Here is a 22,327-nt window from a genome sequence, read left to right as displayed (position 1 = left end):
GGTGGTGAAATTATATTAGGAGGATCACATTTTCCTTCAACATAATTTTTGGCACGCCCGGTGGGATCCATTTACCTTTTCATCTCCAATCATAAAGTGACTAATGTTTTTATTTTTGTGTATGCCACAGGTTAACAAAACCATATTCGATGGCACCACAAGTTACAATTTTCTTCCACAAGATCGAAGCTACCTGGAATGCGTGCACCAAACGAGTGGGGTTCAAAAAGACTTTCATTGTTGGTGAGAGCCTCATCAAGTGCGCCGTTCCAAAGCCCATTCAGAGGGTCAAGCCTCAGGTCACTCCTAAGGTTGTCAAGACCCAATTGAAGAAAGCACCTTCCAAGAACGCTCTCCGAAATGCAAGAAAGAGGGCTGCGCGTGCTTTAGGAAAGAAAGAAGCAAAGAGGGAGTCTATTGAGGCAGTTTTGGTTGAGCTTTCGGGGACAAGCCCGTTTGTGACTGAAGGCAAGAACACCTCGAGCACCCTGGCTGTGCCGACTTCCAAGAGGACAAATGCTACCCAATTGGTCCAAATCATGATTGGATCAATCCCGGTCGACCTATATCCTACAGATTCTGTTCTGATGACTTCCACCAATGAAACTAGTGAGAAAGGTCAAAAGGACGACTCTGTGGAGAACGCTGAGGCCCAGGGGGCCGAACCTCCGTCAAGTCCAAAAACCCACGCTGTGGAATCCATATCACAAGAGGTTTACCCGTGCTCTTCTAAGGGTAAAAACAAAGCCATCATCATGGAGAAGAAGGTGGTGAATATACCTCATCCACAAAGAAGGCGTATGCAAAAGGTGACGACAACTGATGCTTCAAGGGATCAAAATCCCGTATCACAAGGGGGAGTCCCGAAATCTCAAGAGCTGTCAAGGCCCTACATGGGTCCATTGACTCGTTCCAAATCCCGAGACATGATGGGGATGACTATTCCCGAGTTATCCGCTCCAAACTCAACCCGTTTGGACGATTATTTGCAATGGAATCCTCTTTATGATGATCCTGTATCTCAAAATCAAGAGAATGATTGTGTAGTATCCCAAGGGGCCAAACTTCATGACGGGGTGGAAAGCATGCAAGTCATGATGACTGGTACTTCTAATACTGAGGACCAGTTGCCCTTAATCCAAGAGATGATGCAAGACTTGCGAAAGGAAATGCAGCAGAAGTTAGCAGAGAAAGACGCGGAAATAGCGTTACTATCAGCTAAGTTGAAAGGGAAAGCCGTCATAGGAGAGCAAGACAGGGGCAAAACAAATGAATCGATGACCCATGAACAACAAACAAAAGAGGAAAAAGCAGAGAGCTCTACAAGCACAATTTCCCCAAACGACATGAAGGCATTAATTGCTGAGGGGATTCGTGAGTTCCAATTGTCCATAGCGCTTCCTGTTCAAGGGTACCGAAAACCCTTCCCTTCTCACTATGACGCCATACCATTCCCGAAGGGTTATCAACGGCCCATATTTGATAAATTTGATGGCATAAATAGCTCACCCCATGAACATCTGGCACATTTTTACTTAGCATGTGGCGAGACATCTCAGTCAGACGCTCTCCTGGTGCGTCAATTTGTCCAATCCCTAAAAGGATCAGCTTTCACTTGGTATACACAGCTACCGCCAGGCTCTATCTTGACGTGGGACGACATGCAAAAAGCATTTTTGGCACAATTTGTCAGTTCTAAAAAGAAGGTCTCGATCATGGACCTAGCTCAAACTGCCCAAAAGCCAGGGGAAAGTGCTAATGACTTTATTATGAGATGGAGGAGTCTCAATCTTCAATGCCCTGAGAAAATTACTGAGCTATCAGCAGTGCAAATGTGCTACAATAACCTCATGCCAGACATTGCGACTTTTGTCGCCACTGCTGAACCCTAATCATTTGACGCTTTGGTGTCAAAGGCGAGCAATGTTGAAAGACAAATTGCTCGCCAAAAGTCCGCGTCCCAAAAAATTCAATTTGGGGAAAAGAAAAATGACAAGAAGTCCATGAAAGGAGAGTCGTTGGCCACTTTCGTCAAAACTGAAAAGAAAAATGACAAAGGCCAAAACAAAGACCCACCTAAAAGGCTAACTCTTAAAGAACGCAAAGAGGTCAAATATTCTTTTGATGATGATGATGTAGAAGCAATCTTTGACCAACTTCTGGCCTCCAATGCTATTGCTCTGCCAGAATCAAAACGTCCTGCTGAGGCCAACAAGACAGATGACCCTAGGTATTGTCGATATCATCGCCTTGTCAGTCATACGCTCAAGGATTGTTATATCCTGAAGGATAAAATCCAAGAGCTCCTCAACAATGGCGGCTTGGAGATAGACTCCTCTTCCCGACATCATTCAGCTACGGCAAATATGATAGAAGAAAAGCTCACACCCATCACTGCATTACTAGATGGAGCGAAAATTGCAGGTATTAGTACCGACCATCGGGGTACAATCGTACATACTTGTCCGAAGGCACCATGGTCTAATGATCTTCAAATTCCTACTCTTCATGAGCTCGTGGCTGCCCCTAGTCTAGAAATATGGGAAGATTCTTCAACCGACGAATTTGCTGAGGGGTGGACGACATTTGTTAAAAGGGCCAAGCACATGGCTAAATATCTCCCACCCAATCACAGATTTACGACTCGTCCGGGTGTCAAGATTCGAGGCATGCCACCCTTGAAAAATAAGAGGAGGAAGAAGAGAGTGCAAAAGAAAGTTCAAATCACCCAAGAAGATGAATATGAGCAACCCGCAAGGGTCCCTGTCACACTCACTGAGTTTTTGCCAGTTGAGTTTTTCTCGAGTGAATCTGAAGGTGAGGAAGAAATCATTCAATGCAACATGGTTTCTTTGGAGGAATATGAGGTCGACACAGAAGTTGATGAGGTTAATCTCCGCTCCGGTCGAAGCATCCCATCTGCTGATAAAGCACAACAAAATGAGGAAGTTGATCCCTCTAAAACCGAGAAGAAGCCAAAGGCGAAAGAGATTAAGGTCTTCTTGTCAGGAAAAACTGTTGCAGGGGAAGTTCCACCTTCCTCTCCAAAAGCAAAGGATTCTAAGCCCGATACTAGTAAAGCAAAGGAGCCATCACAATCACATATAGTTAAGTATGATATTCTAGCTCATCTTAAGCGCATCCCCGCTCCTCTAAGTGTCTACGACGCTTTACAAATGTCGAGGGAACTTAGGGAGGCACTTGTAATGGCTTTAATGAACCCAGATTTGTATAAGTCATGTTTCAAATCAGCAGATGTCCACACAACTGAAACATCGAAGTTTTGTGCATCATGTCTGGCAGCAATTACCTTTGGTGAAGATGACTTTTTACTTGGGTCCAAATTCCATAATCGACCTCTGTATGTCACTGGCGAAGTTGGAGGCACAACCATTAATCGAATCTTGTTAGATTGTGGTTCGGCCGTGAATATTATCCCATTAAAGACGCTCCATGCTATAGGGATGAGTGCCCGACAGTTGTCTCCCTCTATGTTGACTATTCAAGGGTTCAATCAACTTGGGCAAAAGGCCATGGGCTCTATCGCATTGCAAATGGAAATAGGAGACTTATATTCAGACGCCCTATTCCATGTGATCGAGGCTGATACTTCATACAACGTCCTGCTAGGACGTCCATGGCTCCATACATATGGCGTAGTCCCTTCTACACTTCACCAGTGCTTTAAATACTTGGTGGATGGGGAAGTCAAGAGTGTTTCAGCTGACATGGACCCGTTCAAAGGGGAAGAGGTAAATTACTCTGATGCGAAGTTTTACAGCCCACTTGGTCTCTCATTTACACAGCCATCAAAGGTTGATAAAGAGAAAAGAGCGACTGTTGAAACAGGAAAAGCCCAAAATGTAGAAGTATCTAAACCTTCAAAAGTAATCCGAGTGAAGCTAAAACCTCGTGGTGCGTCATCCTCAAAAGTGGGAGAAGTCCCGACTGCAAGGGCTCCCAAGCCAAAGATAATTGTGAAGACTTCAAAAAAGGAGCCTAGTGAAAAGGAAACAAGCTCATTGAAACAAACAATGGAGTCACTGATAACAGCAAGTTACACTCGTCCTCTTCGTAAGATCAATCAGTCTATCCCTGGGGGCAGTTTGGTCATTTAGACTACTTTTGGCAAAAACGATGGCCCAAGTAAACGTGTAGTTTTTCACAAAAAGGCATCATTGTCAGAAACAACATCTGCTCCATTAAAGATAGAACTTAAAGGCCGAAAAGCAAAGAAAAGCAATGTTGGCCTCACAGTTCAAAATGAGAGTAGTGGACTCAAAGTGGCTCTTCGAAGGCCACATCTAGAAGCCTCCGAGCCTGAGATACTCACTAATATGGAACAAGCCATGTTTAGAGAAGATGAGGTGAATATAAAGCCGATTCGCATCTCCGTGTTCAAACGCCTAGGGGGCAGACAACCACCCCGCATCTCAGTCTTTCAACGCTTGGAGAACCCTTCCAGTTCTCAACAAGGAAAGGTCCATAATAAAAGGAAATGGAAAGTTAAGAGTCAAGAGAAAGCTGTGATCGAAACGATCAAAAGGGTGAAAATAAAGGATGACCTTGTCCAGGTCAATTGCACCTCTTGCGAAGAAACAGTGGACCAAGATGATAGTCCTCAAGATATTGAGGAATTCATCGACATAGTCCAACCAGCTCCACCACAAATGGAGGAGGGAGGTCAAGCCACAATTGATGATCTGCAAGAAATTAATCTCGGTACGGTTGACAACCCAAAGCCTATCTTTGTCAGTGCTTTGTTAACACCGCAAGAGTTAGAAGAATACACACAACTGTTACAAGAGTACCGAGATGTATTTGCATGGGGTTATCAAGACATGCCAGGTTTAGACCCAAACGTTGCAGTTCACAAACTTGGGATACCGGATGAGGCTCGATGGGTGAAGCAAGCTCCACGCCGTTTTCGGCCAGAGCTAACAATCCAAATAGAAATCGAGATTGACAAGCTTATTGCCGCGGGTTTTATCAGAGAGGTCCAATATCCCACCTGGTTGTCCAATATCGTCCCAGTCCTCAAAAAAACTGGGGCACTACGCATATGTGTGGACTATAGAGACGTCAATGATGCATGCCCAAAAGATGAGTTTCCACTCCCAATTACAGAATTATTGGTAGACGCAACAACCGGTTTCGGTGCTCTATCATTTATGGATGGATTCTCAGGTTACAACCAAATAAAAATGGCTCCAGAGGATCAAGAGAAAACTGCCTTCCGCACTCCAAAAGGAATATATTGCTACACTGTGATGCCTTTTGGGTTGAAAAATGCAGGGGCGACTTACCAAAGAGCCATGACGGTAATTTTCAATGACATGCTTCACAATACCATTGAATGCTACGTTGATGATTTGGTTGTCAAAACCAGAAAAAGAGAACATCATTTGAGGGACTTAAAACGAGTTTTTGATAGACTCCGAAAGCACCAGTTGAAAATGAACCCCTTAAAATGTGCATTTGGGGTAAGTTCTGGTAGATTCCTTGGCTTTATCGTCCGACATCGTGGAATTGAAATTGATCCCTCAAAAATCAAGGCAATCCGTGAGATGCCTCCCCCTCGAAATTTAAGGGAGCTGCGGGGGCTGCAAGGAAGACTAGCTTACATACGATGATTCATCTCAAATCTCTCTGGAAGGTGTCAACCATTCTCAAGGCTAATGAAGAAGGATGTTCCGTTTATATGGGATCAAGCATGCCAAAATGCTTTGGAAAGCATTAAACAATACCTGTTAAATCCGCCAGTTCTAATGGCGCCAATCAAAGGGAAGCCTTTAATCCTATACATTGCGGCATTAGAACGCTCATTAGGTGCATTGCTCGCCCAACACAACGAGGATGGAAAGGAAAATGCGTTATATTACTTGAGTAGAACTCTCGTAGGGGCAGAACAAAATTACACCCCGATCGAAAAGGTCTGCCTCGCTTTGGTGTTCGCTGTACAGAAACTACGACACTACATCCTCTCTCATAGAGTCATTTTGATTTCCAAGGCAGATCCACTCCGATATTTAATGTCCAAGCCTGTGCTCTCTGGGCGAATAGCCAAGTGGTCTCTCCTTCTCTCCGAGTTCGAGATAAAGTTTGTGCCACAAAAGGCAATCAAAGGGCAGGCTCTTGCTGATTTCTTGGCTGCTCATCCTACTCCTGACAACATGGAGTTATCTAATGATTTGCCCGACGAAGAGGTGTTCACGACAGAAGCACTTATATGGCAGTTATATTTTGATGGGGCAGCAAGAGGAAAAGGAGCTGGGGCAGGAGTAGTATTCATCACGCCGTCTGGGGGCTTAATCCCATACTCATTCTCTTTACTAGCTTTATGTTCAAATAATGTGGCAGAATACGAGGCACTCATCATTGGCCTTGAAATTGCTCTCGAGATGCATATTGATTATTTGCAAGCATACGGTGATTCACAGTTAGTCGTTAGACAGTTGAATGGCCAATACGCTGTCAGGAATACTACTCTCGTCCCATACCATGAAAGGGCAAAGTATCTCATGTCGCAGTTCCAAGACATCCATGTTAGTCACATCCCGAGGTCGGAAAATGATAAAGCTGATGCACTAGCTAATTTGGCTGCATCGTTAACACTACCTGATGAAAGGGATATCCAAATCACTGTTGGGGAACGTCACTTACTACTCCCAGCTATAGAGAGAATTGAGGAAGTTGTTGATTCAAACGTCATTACGGCTTCCGAATGTGAGGGGGAACCAGATGATCTTGATTGGCGCCATCCCATAATCGAGTATCTCCGACAAGGCAAGTTGCCAAATGACTCAAGGAAAAAGGCTGAAGTCCGACGCAGAGCCACTCAATTTCTGTACCTAAATGACACCTTGTACAAAAGATCATTTGATGGTATGTTGTTAAGGTGTCTGTCGAAACAAGACTCAACTAAGGCCTTTCATGATACTCATGCTGGCACTTGCGGTGCTCATCAAGCTGGTCCAAAACTCTCAAACCAACTGAAGAGATTGGGTTATTACTGGCCAACAATGGTCCAAGACTCAATAAAATTTGCAACCACATGCAAAGATTGCCAGTTACATGGAGACTTTATTCACCAGCCACCCCAACAATTACATCCGACTACTTTGTCTTGGCCATTTGAAGCTTGGGGATTAGATGTTATTGGCATGATAAAGCCTAAGTCATCACGTCAACATCAGTACATCTTGGCCGCGACCGATTACTTCTCTAAATGGGCTGAAGCGATTCCTTTAAAGGAGGTACGAGCAGACGATGTCACAAACTTCATAAGAAATCATATCATCTACCGTTATGGGGTTCCATCGAAGATAATATCCGACAATGCATTATATTTCAAGTGCAAGTCCATGACCAAGTTGTGCGAGAAGTATAGATTTCAACACTCGTTTTCCGCGAGTTACAATCCGTCGTCAAACGGTCAAGCTGAAGCTTTCAATAAGGTACTGTGCAACATCCTAAAGAAGGCGGTCTCAGGAAATAAAAGAGACTGGCATGAGCGCCTCCCTGAAGCATTATGGGCTTATAGGACGACCATACGCAATTCAACAGGATGTACACCCTACAATTTGGTGTTTGGCTCCGAGGCTGTTCTACCGTTAGAAGTCCAATTGCCATCGTTAAGGATGTACACCTGACGAAAACGCATATGTGAGACTGGCAGAGCTGGAAGCCCTCGATGAGAAAAGACTGGCAGCTCAACAAAAGCTCGAAATATATCAAGCTCAGGTTGCAGGGGCATTCAATAGAAAAGTTAAGTTCAGATCTTTCTCAATTGGAGATTTAGTTTTAACTGTCCGAAGACCATTTGTCATTACCAGGAAAATGCACGGTAAGTTTGAACCCAAGTGGGAGGGGCCCTACGTCATTACTAAGGTTTTCTCCAGGGGTGCCTATGAGTTGTCAAACGCCGAAGGCAAGTGCGTATACCCTTGTGTGAATGGGAAATTCGTCAAGAAGTTTTATGCCTGATGGAGAAAAAAAAAAAAAAGGCTCGTTGGACTGAAAACCCAAAAGGGCGGTCCAAGCAAAAGTTAGAGCTAAAAAAAAAAAAAAAAAAAAAAACCTTCGTGGGCTGAAAACCCGAGAGGGCAGTCCAAGGAAAGGAACTACGGCGGCTTGATCCCTCAAAAGGGGTACGTAGGCAGTCTAGTCTTGCCACTAGATGCGGCCACAAAATCCATTTGTCCCTTTCTTCCCCTGAGAATCAAGGGGTGAACTACGTATGGCTTGATCCCTTTATAGGGTACGTAGGCAACTTAGCTTTTTTTTTAAAAGTAAAAAAAGCTGAGTGCAGTCGTAAACCACCAAAAAAACCCTATCATCCAGTCAAGTTTTGTATGCGGCAAATTTGCTAAATGATGTAAGTGCTCAAAAAATTAGCATGAGTATGTATACAAAAAATAAAAAAATAAAAAAATAAAAAAATAAAAAAATAAAAAAATTTTCATTCAATACTAGTTAAGGTGGACGAATGAGTTTACAATAACTAAGAGGTAAGGAAAAAAGAAGAAGAAAAGAAAATGGAAAAAGGAGTCTACTCCACTCTACTGCAAAGGGAAATCAATGAGCTAACTAACTGGCGAATTTCTTTCTCTTGCGTGAAGCCTAAGTTCCGTGCCTCTATGAGTTTTGGGAGCATTGCTTCATTGGCATCAATTCTAGCTTGTCGAAGCCCAATTTCCTTTTCGAATTGTTGGTCTAAAGATTGCTGCAAATCGTTTGCACGTTCTTTAAGGGCACTTGTCTTCGATTCAAACTGTTGTCGCATTTCATGAGCTCGTCTTGCTGCCTCTTCAGCTTCCTTCTCTGCCTTTTCAACATCAACCACTGTGGCATTCACATCAGCAAGCTCACTATTAAGTTCTATTAGATGCACGCTCATGGTTTTTATGGCAGCGAAGCACTGCTCATATTGGGTGATCAAAGCATTGATGCGGTCAACATCTAGATGGGCATGTTCTCCCACAAAGGCAACGTTCTTGGAAAATGAAGTGACCAACTCGAAAATGTGTTGGATAGTCGTTTCAAATTCCTGAAACTCATCCTGGCCTGATTCAAGGGTATTAATCATAGGTCGCAAGAGACCAAGTGCCCCCAAAATATGATCACGGTGAGCTAGTAGGTCTATAGGTGATTTGGAAGAAGAAATTCTATCAAAGATGTCTTGCATTTCCTCAGCAATGAACCTTCGCCTACGTGGAGCCACACTTGGACCAAGAATGCGGTGAATGAAATTCTTCACATAAGGTGAGGAGGGCAAGTATTCTACCAATGGCAAGGGGCAGTCATCTTCAACAATATCGTCTGTCTCATTTGGATCATTACTCACATCAGGAGCAACGACTGTAGCATTCAGTTCATTGCTCACTTCTTGAGCATCATCTGCTTCACTTGGGAAGTTCGTGGTACTACCTTGTTCGGATGGCCCGTCATTCATGGGGAAAACCAAGTCTCTGATAAGAGTAGCAGCATCGGCATGGGAGGAACTGACTCCCTCATCAACTGGATGGTCAAGATTCTGGCTTCGAATTCGTTTTGGACTCTTGTTGTTGTCACTACGCGAAGAATGACGTTTGTTGGAGACCTCTTTTTGACAACTTGTGGGGCCTTGATTCTCCGGCCTAACAATAAAAATATTATCGTGCCTTTCGAGGTGTTTTCTAGAAGGCAAGAAAATTCTAGCTACAGATAATCCCATATATGGTGCTGATGACCCCATCCACCATTTGCAATACCACCAAGTGCAAACTCCAACACGAGTATAGCGTGGGATATAAAATCCAGCTGTGGTATCTCTTCTAAGTAAAGTGATTTGTGCTATGGCCAAATCCTCCATGCCACACTTGCACCTGTCACGAACGCTAAAGGAAAGCTTGTTCGAAGGGACACCTTGGTCAAAACCAAATTGACGCGCGAATCTATTCGGGTAGTATGGTTCCAACCAAAGATTGTTGTTCACCCTCACCGGCAAAAGCGCATAACGTGTGCAAACTAGAAATTCAAATTTTCTGTCTGATAGAGCCTTCTTGTCAACAAAGGAACGGCCTTCATCTTCAGTAAACGTGGTTGGGCGATAGATTAATTCTTTGTCACTACGGAATATAATTCTGGCATGATTAAGCCTAAAACCTTTTGGCTTAACACCCGCGTACCTCACCAAAAAAGGGTAGTCTTTGACAAATTCCTTGTCAGTTTGTGGTAGGTACAATCCTGGAATATGTTCGCCTAACCAACCGATAACATAATGAATTGGGAAGGAAGCACTTGACAAGCTGGGACCTTCTGGGTGAGTGGCAATTTCTCCAAGACCATGGTAAATATACCCCAAAACAGGTGGTGCAAGTGAAACTCTGACCCCTTGTGCCATCAAACATGCCATATGAAAAGTTTCAGGTCTGACGTTGCGATCCACGGAAGGTAACACAAATCTACTCAACCAAAGTGCCAAGAATGCAGCCAACCCCCCTTCCTTTGAAATACGTAAAGTGATTTCGGGAGCCCTTAAAAGTTGATCTTGAGGTTTCCTCTTGCCATTCCCAAAGGCCTTATAAATAATCTTCGCCCGATAAAAGTGCCCAATCCATTGGGCCCAGCTGACGGTAGACTGATTATGATAAATACATAATTGGGAGTGGATCTTCAAAAGTTCAGTGATAGTCGGAGGATATGCTCCATTTTGTTGCAAGTCTTTATTTTGGGGAATAAATTCCTCATACTGGACATCTCCCAAGATTGGCAACCCACAAATGACTTTCATGTCATAGAGAGAAATCCCCATCTCACCATTGCCATGATGAAAGGTGTTGCACAAGGGCCCCCATAATTCACAAAATGCTCTCCATATATTTGGGCAACACTCGTAAGGATATCGGGAAATTGCTACGGCACAATATATTTTTGCCTTATGCAATATGTCTCCAAAGTCACTCATAACGCATTTTGTCCACTCCGCAACGCCAATTTCAAAAGTGGCTCGGCCATAGAACTGATACTGGGGCCCCCACTCCAACTTACTCTTGATCATTCTATGCAAAGCGGGGTAAAAATCATCACGTGTGGGAAGATCTTTGATTTGGAATTTCATGTCTCCATCCACTTCATTATTCACATCCTCCAAACAATGGGCGGTAAACACAGCACGATGCGTTTGGCATACTGAAATCACCTTATCTTCTGCGTGGGGTTTGAATTCAAGATACCCCGAATTTACGGAGGCGGTGGTATACCAGGTTGCACGGCCTTCAGGGGGTACATTAAGCTTCACAGATCTCAAAGGCAGTGATCTCGCATATTGGGGGCCAGAGACAAATTCCCTACCATGCGAATCAAAGACTCGCTCAAACCCGAATCGACCTTGCGCGTCCATTTCCTGAATTTTTCAACCAAAAAAAAAATTAATTAATACAAGAAAAGTCAGGGGATGCGCAGTTCAAAGGAAAAGCTATCAAGCGTTGCACATAAAAAGTCATTTCATGCACAACGCTTGAGAAGGCATCTGTTGAACGGAAAATTTTCACAAAAAATAATTAGCCAAGAGTTTGACTTGGTTTAGGATTGAATTTGTTTTGTCCCTGCAATCTTATCAAGAAAAACAGTTAAAAATAAAATAGATGTATTTCAGTGGTTTTGAAACAACAAGAGATAAGTATCTCAGTTGAGAAGTGGTCATCAGCTGGAATTAAAACTCATCATAAGATAGCCTCTATAAGAGGCATGACACGAGGGGAGGACAAAAAAAAAAAAAGAAAAAACGCAGGGAGGAGAACAGCAGGAGAAAAAAAAAAGAAGGAAGAAAGGGAGGAGAACAGCAGGAGGACAGAAAAAGAGCAGAAAGGAGAACAGTCATAGCAAGAAGAAAAATTAGCAAGCAGCCTTGAGAAAGGAAAGAGCCATTTCAAGGTAAAAAGATTAGTTCCATTGGTCTGCTTTGATTGAAAAAAAGGAGTAAGGAAGAAGAAATAATGGAGTAAAAAAATGGTGGCTGACTTTGTTCTTGTGTTTTGTATGCAAAGAGACAAAACAAGGGACATAAAAAAAGGTGATGGAATAAAAAAAAAAGGGGGGCTGTATCGCACAGCCCCTCCTCCCCCTCTTGAATGTTTCTTTGACTGGAAATTGAGTAAAAGAAATGGATATGAGCAGTGGTAAAAGTACAGCAATAGCAAACAAAAAAAAAGAGGAGCTGGCAAAGCAAGTACCACAAGTTCTTTCTTGGGTTTCTGAAGCAAAATGACAGATGGTTTCCTCCACCAAACTCCAAAGCCTTCAAGCTGGCAGCACAGCCTCTACATACAAAAGAGAAGACAAGAGGTCAGAAACATGGAAACAGACAAAAGAAAAAAGACATTTGTCAAGGGGTGGGTTACCACGTGAAACGCAAGATGATTTCTCTTTCCCTTTGTCTTGGGTTATTGACCTTGGGAAGGTTACAGCACACAAAGGACAATAAGAGAAATTGTCTCTTTTGGTTCCAAGTCAGCCTGGAAGCATCCAATTAATTGGAGGCTCTTCAATTGCTACAGCTATTGCTGCCCATGCCAAAAAAATCCTAGTTAGTTCAATCAATAAATAAAATAAAAGAGAAGAACTAAGGAATGGCATGTGGGTTACCACGTGAAATCCTCTTCTGTTTGATGGTGCAACAGGTGGCTTGAGCAAAGCTATGGGCTGGTCTGGAGAAGCAAACGAAGAATAATGTTAAGACTTTCGTTTTGTGGCTGTTTGCTGGTGCACACATGTTTTCCTTTTTATAAGGAAGACAACCCAATCCTATGTGGACAAGAAGTTTACTTCACTGGATGATCCACCAGCTCCAAATCAATAAGGAGTTTAATCCATACTTCACTTGGAGAAGAATTTCTATCCCTTGGGTGTCTTGATCAAATTAAAAGACATTTACTTTTGGCACCAAGCCGAAAAGAACCAGCTGGATAAGGCACACAAATATCATTTTTTTTGTGATAACAATGATCCACCATCAAGAAAAAGGCTAGTTCCCTTTGCAGACTTGTGGAAGTCAAGAAATGCTGCTCGTCATATGGGGTGGAGGAAAGGCTCAAGACAACCAACTTGTTCAAACCACTGATGTTGCCATACAGACACGTGAACTAAAAAAAAAAAAGTTATTGAAGACAGCCACGTTTTGGCAACTTGGTGTTGTTGCACATAGCAACAACAAACAAACAAAATGAAGAAAAAAGGATAGCCACGTCTTGTTGGCAGCTTGGTGTTGTGCAGCAAACCAAAAACAAAGAAAAAAAAAACAAGTCAAAACCAAAGAAAGACGAAAGAGGGATTGGCTTGGTGCTGCACATGGCAACAACAAATAAACGAAGAGGAAGACTCGCACCGAAATAAGGGAAGAAAAGTCAAATGGCGTCAGCCACTTTGTTTGAGATTTCCTTTGAGTCTCCAATTCCTGAAGTCCGCAAATGATGGATTATGGGCTTAAATTCCAAAAATGCCCATTAATTCTCAAATCGTCAAGTGAAGACTCAACGTCAAGTGAAGACTCAAGTAGTACAAAACCACACCAGATGTCAAGGGGTACAAAACCACTTCAAAAGCCACACTAAGAAATGTGGGAATCAACCATTGTGGCAAAGAAGCGATTCAGAAAAGAGTGCCAAGTGACTCAACCATGCTGTGACGGTGACTCCAGTCCAAATAAATTATTTGTCACACGCGGAGCATTAAGCTCAACTCCCAAAAGATTTTAAAGGAGCATCAATATGGATTAATGGGTTTTGTTGATCAAAAAAGCCCATTAATCTCAAATCCTCCAAATCATGCATGGATACAAATGCAAATGTCAATTGTAGAGAATTAGTGGGTTCATCAAAATTGCTCATTATTTTCCTTGGACATTGACAAAAAGAAAAATGGTATAAAACCATCCAATTTTCTCCATGGGTCATCTACCCATGCAAATTCCAAATGAGATTAAATTCAAATATCTCAAACACAAATTCTTAATTAGTGGGCTACACTTACCCGTTAATTTCCAATTTTTTCCATAGGTCATCTACCTATGAAAATCTCCAAATTGTCCCAAAGACACAAATTCTCAATTAGTGGGCCACAGTTACCCATTAACTTCCTAAATTTGGAACTACGTCGGTTTGATCCCGTCAAGGGTACGTAGGCAGTCTAACATCCCAATAGACGCAACCGCAATCAAGTATAAATCTCTGGCTTATCTTAACCAGATTTCGCCAAAAAAAAACACTTTCCCAAGTGCAATTGTCAATTTTTTAGGGAAAATTAATGGGATAATCAAAATTACTCATTATTTTTCTTGGACATTGACAACCAGAAAAATGGTACAAAACCATTCAATTTTTCATGGGTCATCTACCCATACAAATTTCATTGAGATTAAATTCAAATCTCTCAAATTCAAGTTCTCAATTAGTGGGCTACACTTACCCATTAATTTCTAATATTTCCCATGGGTCATCTACCCATGCAAAATTTCATTGAGATTAATTCTAAATCTCTCAAATACAAATTCTTAATTAGTGGGCCACACTTATCCATTAATTTCCAAATTTTCCCATAGGTCATCTACCTATGGAAATCCCCAAACGCAATTGTCAATGTTTAGGAAAAATTAATGGGATAATTAAAATTACTCATTATTTTTCTTGGACATGGACAACAACGAAAGTGGTACAAAACCATCCAATTTTCCATGGGTCATCTACCCATGAAAACTCTAATGAGATTAAATCCAAGTCTCTTAAACAGAAATTCTCAATTAGTGGGCCACACTTGCCCGTTGATTTCCAAATTCCGAACTACGTTGGTTTGATCCCTTTGAAAGGGTACGTAGGCAATCTAGAGATTCAATCTAGATGCAACCATCCCAAATGCAATCCCATATCGAATCCCTGGTTTATTCAGCTAAATTCACTCAAACACTTCTCAGTACAATTCAAATCAAATTTCCCTCGCAATGAGTCATTTATTCATTGCGATTCTTTGAACTACGAGTGGCTTGATTCCCGCAAGGGATACGTAGGCATCCTGAGGTTGGACTTGGGAGCAGTTGCAAAATCAAACACAAACGTTCTGTTTCTTTATGATGGAATCAAAGGGTGTTCCCTTGAAGCAAGGGATTGTAATTAAGAGACTTGCGTCTCGAATGGGTCGAACCTAAAATAATAAAACCCCGTTATTTAATTAGTGGTGGTGAAATTATATTAGGAGGATCACATTTTCCTTCAACAGATTGTATGGAATTAGGATTTGTGATGGTATGCCGTTTTGTGCAGTGCTTACTCCAGGCTATATATGGTTAGCAATTTCTAAGAGTGACGACCAAGAAGAGGAAACTGGATTTAAGATTCGTTTTGAAGACTACTATTTTCCTTTTTTTGCCACTGCAATTAAAAAATTATTCCAAGAAAAATGTCTCATGCACACCCTATTCAATTTAAATAGATCAAACTTATTTACCAAAAAAAAACAAAAACAAAAAACAAAAAACAAAAAACAAAAAAAAAGATCAAACTTTAACACCCTACAGGAGAAATTAATCTAAAGGACAAGCTATACTGAAAATTTCTCTAAATATTTTTGTCCAGAAAAACAAGATAAACCATTCCATAAAACTGTAATGTTATTAACACAGGAAACTGATATTTTTAATCTAAACAAAGCATAAAAGAAACTCAATCCAAATTCCTCAATCCAAATTCCTCATTGTAATTTGTTACAACAAAAGCGTGTAGTGCTACCATAATGCATTAGAATACTGTTTGATGACAAAGTGAAATTCCTCAAAAGAAAAAATGTAATTGTTTACCAGAGTTGGCCTTGCCATAAGTGATTGTTTAGCAGAAACTGGATATTTGCCGGGATTGAATGATGCAGCCTGACAAAAGAACTCAGATGGGCTGTTCTAGAATTGTCAAGACATGTCATTATCTCTCCTTCCAATCAAAATACTCCATTTCTTGCATTTGCCAACAAGAACTTTGAGAACAGGCTGCAATAAGAAATAGCATCCATTTCACCATCAATCATCCCTGTGGCGACCTCGACCAATTTCCTTACTGGAGCTTTGCTTCTCAACTTCATCACTGACTGAATTGCCAGCTCCGAACATGTTGCCAGTTTTTTACCCCAAAAAAACATGTTCTCAGGTGCAACTTGCAACAACCGGGGCATCAGAGGCTTCAAGATCAGCTCTGATTTCGTCACCACCTATCTCACTTGCAGGTGTTGCAATCTTCAAAATGTTTACAAATCTCTATGTAACTCATGAATTTCCATTGCACTTGATATATCTAGAAAGGTTCATTGACTCAGCAGACACTTGAAGGCTGATTTTCTGTCGGAAATGATGATGACTTGAGCGATGCCACGTGTGAACATATTTGGTCTGTTCCTACAAGTCCAAATTAGAAACAACAAATTAATCGTAATAGGAGTCTAAATGAACCTTAGAAAAAGGCATTTACCACGAATTATACAGCTAACCTAAAATACCTGTTTTCCTCGAACTTGAAGCGCGGCACTCTTTGTTTTAAATAATTGCAGAACACACAGCTTAAGACAAGAAAGCATACCATTTATCATTATCAAATTAGCTCACAGAAAATGGTTGTTGTGTATCACTTGACGCCTCTCTCTCCACTTGCCCAAGATCGACAAACTATAAAAGATGTAAGAATGAGCAATTTAAGGAGATGCAAGCTTTCCCAGTTATTACTGATATTTAAAAATAAAAATAAAAGTTTAAGATAAGTAAAACCTGCTTTCATTAGAGGAAACAAAAACATTACAAAACAGGGGACGAGTTATCTACTGGATAAGCTAGACTACTCAAACTAAACATCAAACATTACAGGAACGAAATATAAAATACAGCAGCACTCCACTAGTAACATAAACGAATTCTAAAAACGGAGTGTGGTTGAAGACTGACTACGACATCAATATATAAAAGCATTCATCTCCTAATAAAAAACCAAGGCTTAACAAAGAAAATGAGAGGGATGACAAACAGAGCTGAAGCAAGCTTAATTCACTAAGAAGATTTTGTAATTCCTCAATGTTCTCTCTCGTCCACATAAGACCACCTGTTGATACTAAGATAATATACATGCAGTACCTATGAAAGTACAGCGTTGGGCTATGTCCAACATGTATTTGGGTTTTTGGAAGAGAAAGAGAATATGTGTTTTGGTTTTTGTATTCAATTAGAAGAAGAGAAGCAGTTTTTTAAAGTAAGAGAAGGCACATACCTCACCTGACTTTGATTTGAGAGTTGAGGGTTGAGCGTGAAATATGGAATAGCTCATATTATATGATCACTTCTTCCCCTATCTCGATGCAAGGAATGTGAGATATCTTTGCCCAATCTTGTCCCGTTTTATTCTTATACCTTTCCTCCAGGGTAGGACAACAGCGGATACTCAGATGAGAAAGAGATGGCGGCAAACCCTCTTCTGGCAGGCATTGAAGACTTGGACAGCTGTAAATTTTTAGAGTTTGAAGAGAAGTGAGGTGTCCAAGACCCTTTCCGTCCAAAGATTTCAGAGTTGATAGATCAGAGATGCAGAGAGTGTGAAGAGTGGTAGGGAGCAGCAACGTCTCCAAGACATGGTCACTTCCATCGATCTGAAGGTAGACAAGTGCTTGCAAACCCACTGAGTCAAGTGCCCTCAGTCTCTTACAATTCCTAATGATAAAAGATCGGAGGTTGGGAGGCAAACCCCCATCTTCTGCAAATGACTCCAGATTCGGAAGATTCCATATATTCAAAGATCGAAGGGCAGTGAGGGTGTGAAGGCGTTCGGGCAATGACTTCAAATTCTCGCAGTCAATGACTACAAAGTGACTCAGGTTGGGAAAGGGCAATTCTCCCTCGTGAAAACACACCATTTTTGGACAGTTAATGACTTGCAAGGAATTGAGATGGCTGAGATTCTCAACAGCTCCTTCTTCTTCAATCAAGGAAAAAGATTCCAGATTCTCACAACCAAGAATTTGAAGCGTCGTCAATTTGGGAAAAATGCCCAACGGTAAGGACCTCATTGAATCACAGCTACTTTGTATGCCCAAATAGTCAAGCGATGTTAATTTGGCCAACATCTCATGAGGTAGGAATTCTAATCTCCTACAATTGAGTATAGTAAGTGATGTCAATGTAGTGGGTAGGCCATCTTTAGGGAATGACGACAGCGTTGGACAATTCAAAAGAGTCAAACGTTGAAGACGATTGCAGTTGGGCAAGCACTGTACGTCAACATTTTCAATCTTAAGTCGGGACAGGAGCTTTGTCTCTAATAATGATAACAGAGTTTGGCATCCACCCCTTATATCCAATTCTTCCAGAGATTTATAGTTAAGACTATTGGTAGTTGCGGTAGCGGCCCTTCCATCATGTAAAACCTTACACCCATACACCGTAAGCTTCTTCAAGCAAGGCAACTCACAAGGCAAACTTCCTCTTAGCTTCGGACACTCGTTTAGAATCAGCTCCTGGAGATGAGGAAAGTCTGGACCATATTCACTACCACTTGCACTTCCACTTGGTACCCATTCCTCCCACTCCGGCATCTCTATAAACTCTAGCTTCTCCAGAGATCGAAATGGCTGAGTCAGATAAGCTCCATCTCTGCCATAGAATTCAACGCCAATCGTCCTCAAAGACTTCATTCTTTTTATACAGAGCTCTTTGAGTGCCGACAGCCGTCCAACTGGTGGGAGCGACCAACAATAACTACAGTCACTGAGATGCATGACTTGTATGTTAGAAAAAGACGAGTCTCCTAACCAATTCGGAAAATTGGTTCCACCATAGAATCCAATGGTTAATTTCTCCAAATTCACGCAAGGCTGGAGCTTGTCAAGTACATCTTTCTCCTTTTGGGAATCATCAGCATCCTGCGCACCCCATGAAAACTCTAACTCCTTGAGATCTGTCTTGAGCTTCATATTGGCGTGCAGTGCATCCCTCGCATCAACTACATTTTGTAGCTTCAAAATTGATAGTTTTCCTTGAAGTTGCGGGAACTCGCTCAGTTCTCTTATGCCTGACCCAGTAGATTTGCCCACAACAAATGCAGTCAATGTTCTCAAATTTTTCAGTCTACCCATTTGCACCGGCATCTCTACTATTTCAGTTCCACTGACATCAAGATGATGCAAATTAGTCAACTCCTTCATGCCTGCAGGCAATTTATTAAGAGAACTACAACCGCCCAATGTCAATTTCTGTAAATTAATCAATTTTCTAATGTCTGCAGGCAATTCATGGAGTGAGGAACAATTTGACAATAGTAATGTCTGCAAGTTGAAGAGATTGCAAAGTACCCCAGGTAACCTTTTAATTGCGGTATGGGAAAGATCCAAGTAGTGCAAGTGAATGAGGTTTGCAATAGAATCAGGTAACACAGTAACATTTTGATAACGTGACAATGATAACACCCGTAAACATCTTAGTGATGGCAACAAATCTTGTAGAACTTTTTTACTTACAAAAAATCTTTCATAAAATCTATATGGATTTAAAGAGGTAGGTAGGAAGGTCCGCAAACATTTAGCCTCATATAATGGTTCAAATCTTGGAGCAGCATCAAATGCTCCCCTAGCATATGACAAATGACGAGCTCTTTTAACTTCATGGGATACCCCATATTCGAGCCTAAGGCAAAACCCCTGAGACATGAACATAGCCAAGTCATTAATGAGATCATGCATAATGAAGCTGAATTTACTTGACTTTTGAAACAACGATCGTGATAACAGCTCATCAAAGTATATTCTAGCCAATGCTTCCATCCTATTTCCATTCTCAGCTTGTGGAATTATACCTTCTGCAATCCATAATTGAACTATATCTTCCTTTTCAAACTCATAATCCTTTGGAAAAATTGAACAATAAGCAAAGCATCGTTTCAACTGAGTAGGAAGATAATGGTAACTCAACCCTAGAGCCGGAAGAATGTTAGTTTTATCATAGGGGTGGTCCCAAAAACTATCATTTAGTATTCTATTCCAGTACTCGAAATTCATATTGCAACGTAACAAACTCCCAAGTGTTTGTGCAGCTAAAGGCAACCCTTTGCACTTGCGTGCAATTTGGTTTCCAATATCTTCCAAGTTTGAATGTGCACTACACTTTACATTTCCAAATGCATGTTTTGCAAGTAATAACCAGCAGTCCTCCTGCGACAATGGTTCTAAGTATTGAATATGAACATTTTGCATGACAGATGCTGCATTTTTGCTCCGTGTTGTTACAATGACTTTACTTCCCATTGTTCCTAAAGTAATAAAAAGAGCTCTAAGGTAGTTCAAATCCTCATTATTCTCATTCCATAGGTCATCCAACACAAATAAAAATTTCCTTCCCTTCAATTGCTCTCTTAGATCTTCTTGAAGCAAATTCAGATTTGCCGTGTTACAAGGCTTTGAAGTGACTGCCTCAAGGAGAGTTTTAGTAATTTTAATATAATCATCGTAGTCTGAAACACAAGCCCAAGCTTTAAGTTTAAAATGCCCTTTCACCTTATCGTCATTGTAAAGCATTCGAGCAAGGGTTGTCTTGCCAACCCCACCCATTCCAACAATGGTGAGGAAAGACACAGGATCCTTGCCTGCTTCATCAGATAGCAAAACTTTTGATAACTTTTCTTTGACTTCATCTCTACCATATACATAAGGTTCAAGAACCAAGGAGGTTGTTTGAGTTCTTTGCGAAACCTTCCTCCCAGCAACTTCTCCCAGACCAAGAGCACTTTTCAGTTGTACAAAGTTTTCTAACCTTGCTAGTAACTCTTTTATCTTATCATTCATGCTCTGATAAAAATGACTACGAGAAGAAAAGAGCAAGTTCCGCACCTTATTGGTAAATTTGTGAGTTTGATCTTCACCTTCTTCCAGCTTGCATCTCAAAGCTTCAGTGTCAATCTCATCCAGTAAGTCCTCCGCATCAAAGACAGCATGTTTGAGCTCGTCAAGCCACTTTTTCACATCTCGGTTCACAAGTTGCTTCTCCTCTGCATCATTGAGCACCAAGTTCAAGGCCAACAGTGTCGTCCTCAGCTTCCTGAGGAGTGGCTCATCGAGTTTCTTGTGCCGAAATAAGTCAACGAACTCGGGTGAAGTAATTCTGTCGCACAACACCTGGACGGAAGCAGAGATAAGAGCCTCTCCAATCAAAGCCATGTCTTTTATCTTCTCTGCAGACTTCAAGGGATTTGGATGAAGTAAAATATTCCAAGATTTGCAAATAGCTAGGCTAGCACAACTTGAAAATACAGGTTTGTAAACAAGTATGGAAGCTTTTTGAGACTGTAAATAACATGAACTTGTAATCTTGGCCTTGGAAAACCCTCTCTTTTCAAGGACTGTTCCTTATTTGATTGTGGCTGAAAACTTTTCTATGGCCTCACATGGGGATGGGGTCGGCAAAGTTGGACGCCAAAGCTTTTGGGAAATTGTCGGTGGACTTCTTCAAATTACTCGCATGGGGTGGGTGGGACCCACACTGGCAGAAATGGTACAAGACAACTTTTCTTATTTTCTGGTCGGACAAAGATTATGGACTATCACCAGCAAACTTTTCTCATCAAACCAACAAATAATGGTCTAATTAATTACTTTCCTCCACTGAAGTTTGTCTTCCACTCAAGCCTTAATCGATTCTTCCACTCAACTATCACAATGCAAATTCCAATTTTGAATACTTACAGATGTCATAGTTTGATTGGGTTGGGATTCTTATCTAAGATTCTGACATGGTATCCCTAGTTAGTACATGGGAAGAAGGGCAGGTGAAGAAACTTGCTAAGCATCCCTGGTCTCTAAGATAAACTTAGCAATAGCACAACAAAGCATGGGATTCTTATCTAAGATTCTGACATGGTATCCCTAGTTAGTACATGGGAAGAAGGGCAGGTGAAGAAACTTGCTAAGCATCCCTGGTCTCTAAGATAAACTTAGCAATAGCACAACAAAGCATCAAATGAAAGGGAAAACAGAAACAAAAAAAGAGAGAGAAACATATCAAATTGAGCCAATTTTATTGTTAGAATATCAGAATATTCTTTAACAAAATAAATCGTATCTTGAAACCTACACTACTGACCCTCAACGAAATGCAATTTTTGGTGAACAACGTTATATTGTCAGTGGTTTTATGTTTAACTCTGTTGATCAAATATTTAGCATCAACTTACATGCTATGTACTTCGTTCTTTTACTTTACAAATATAACTAACTTCTTGTCACACGTTAATGCATGTGCCAACTGGATATTTTTTGCAAGTAGCTAGGCTAGCACAACTTGAAA

General features: G+C 41.3%; 2 protein-coding genes across 5 annotated transcripts; one reads left to right on the top strand and one right to left on the bottom strand.

Moving 5' to 3' along the window:
• LOC109947251 lies at positions 5,769–7,652 on the top strand. Its single transcript, XM_020557178.1, has one exon. The coding sequence runs from the start codon at positions 5,769–5,771 to the stop codon at positions 7,650–7,652; it is 1,884 nt and encodes a 627-aa protein (XP_020412767.1).
• LOC18786420 (putative disease resistance RPP13-like protein 1) lies at positions 15,595–21,835 on the bottom strand. Of its 4 annotated transcripts, none has more exons than XM_020556220.1 (3): positions 17,271–21,835; positions 16,513–16,678; positions 15,595–16,411 (listed from the first exon to the last, which is right to left on the bottom strand). In XM_020556220.1, the coding sequence occupies exon 1, from the start codon at positions 21,199–21,201 to the stop codon at positions 17,329–17,331; it is 3,873 nt and encodes a 1,290-aa protein (XP_020411809.1). In that variant the 5' UTR covers positions 21,202–21,835; the 3' UTR covers positions 15,595–16,411; positions 16,513–16,678; positions 17,271–17,328. The 4 variants fall into 4 exon arrangements, with proteins under 4 accessions (XP_020411809.1, XP_020411811.1, XP_020411812.1 ...); XM_020556222.1 differs by having other exon boundaries at positions 15,595–16,405; XM_020556223.1 differs by having other exon boundaries at positions 16,593–16,678.

Source organism: Prunus persica, chromosome G2 (assembly GCF_000346465.2).
Source record: "Prunus persica cultivar Lovell chromosome G2, Prunus_persica_NCBIv2, whole genome shotgun sequence".
Classification (NCBI taxonomy): Eukaryota; Viridiplantae; Streptophyta; class Magnoliopsida; order Rosales; family Rosaceae; genus Prunus; species Prunus persica.
The sequence above is the reverse complement of the archived record's forward strand: the minus strand, read 5'-3'. Positions and strand labels throughout refer to the sequence as shown.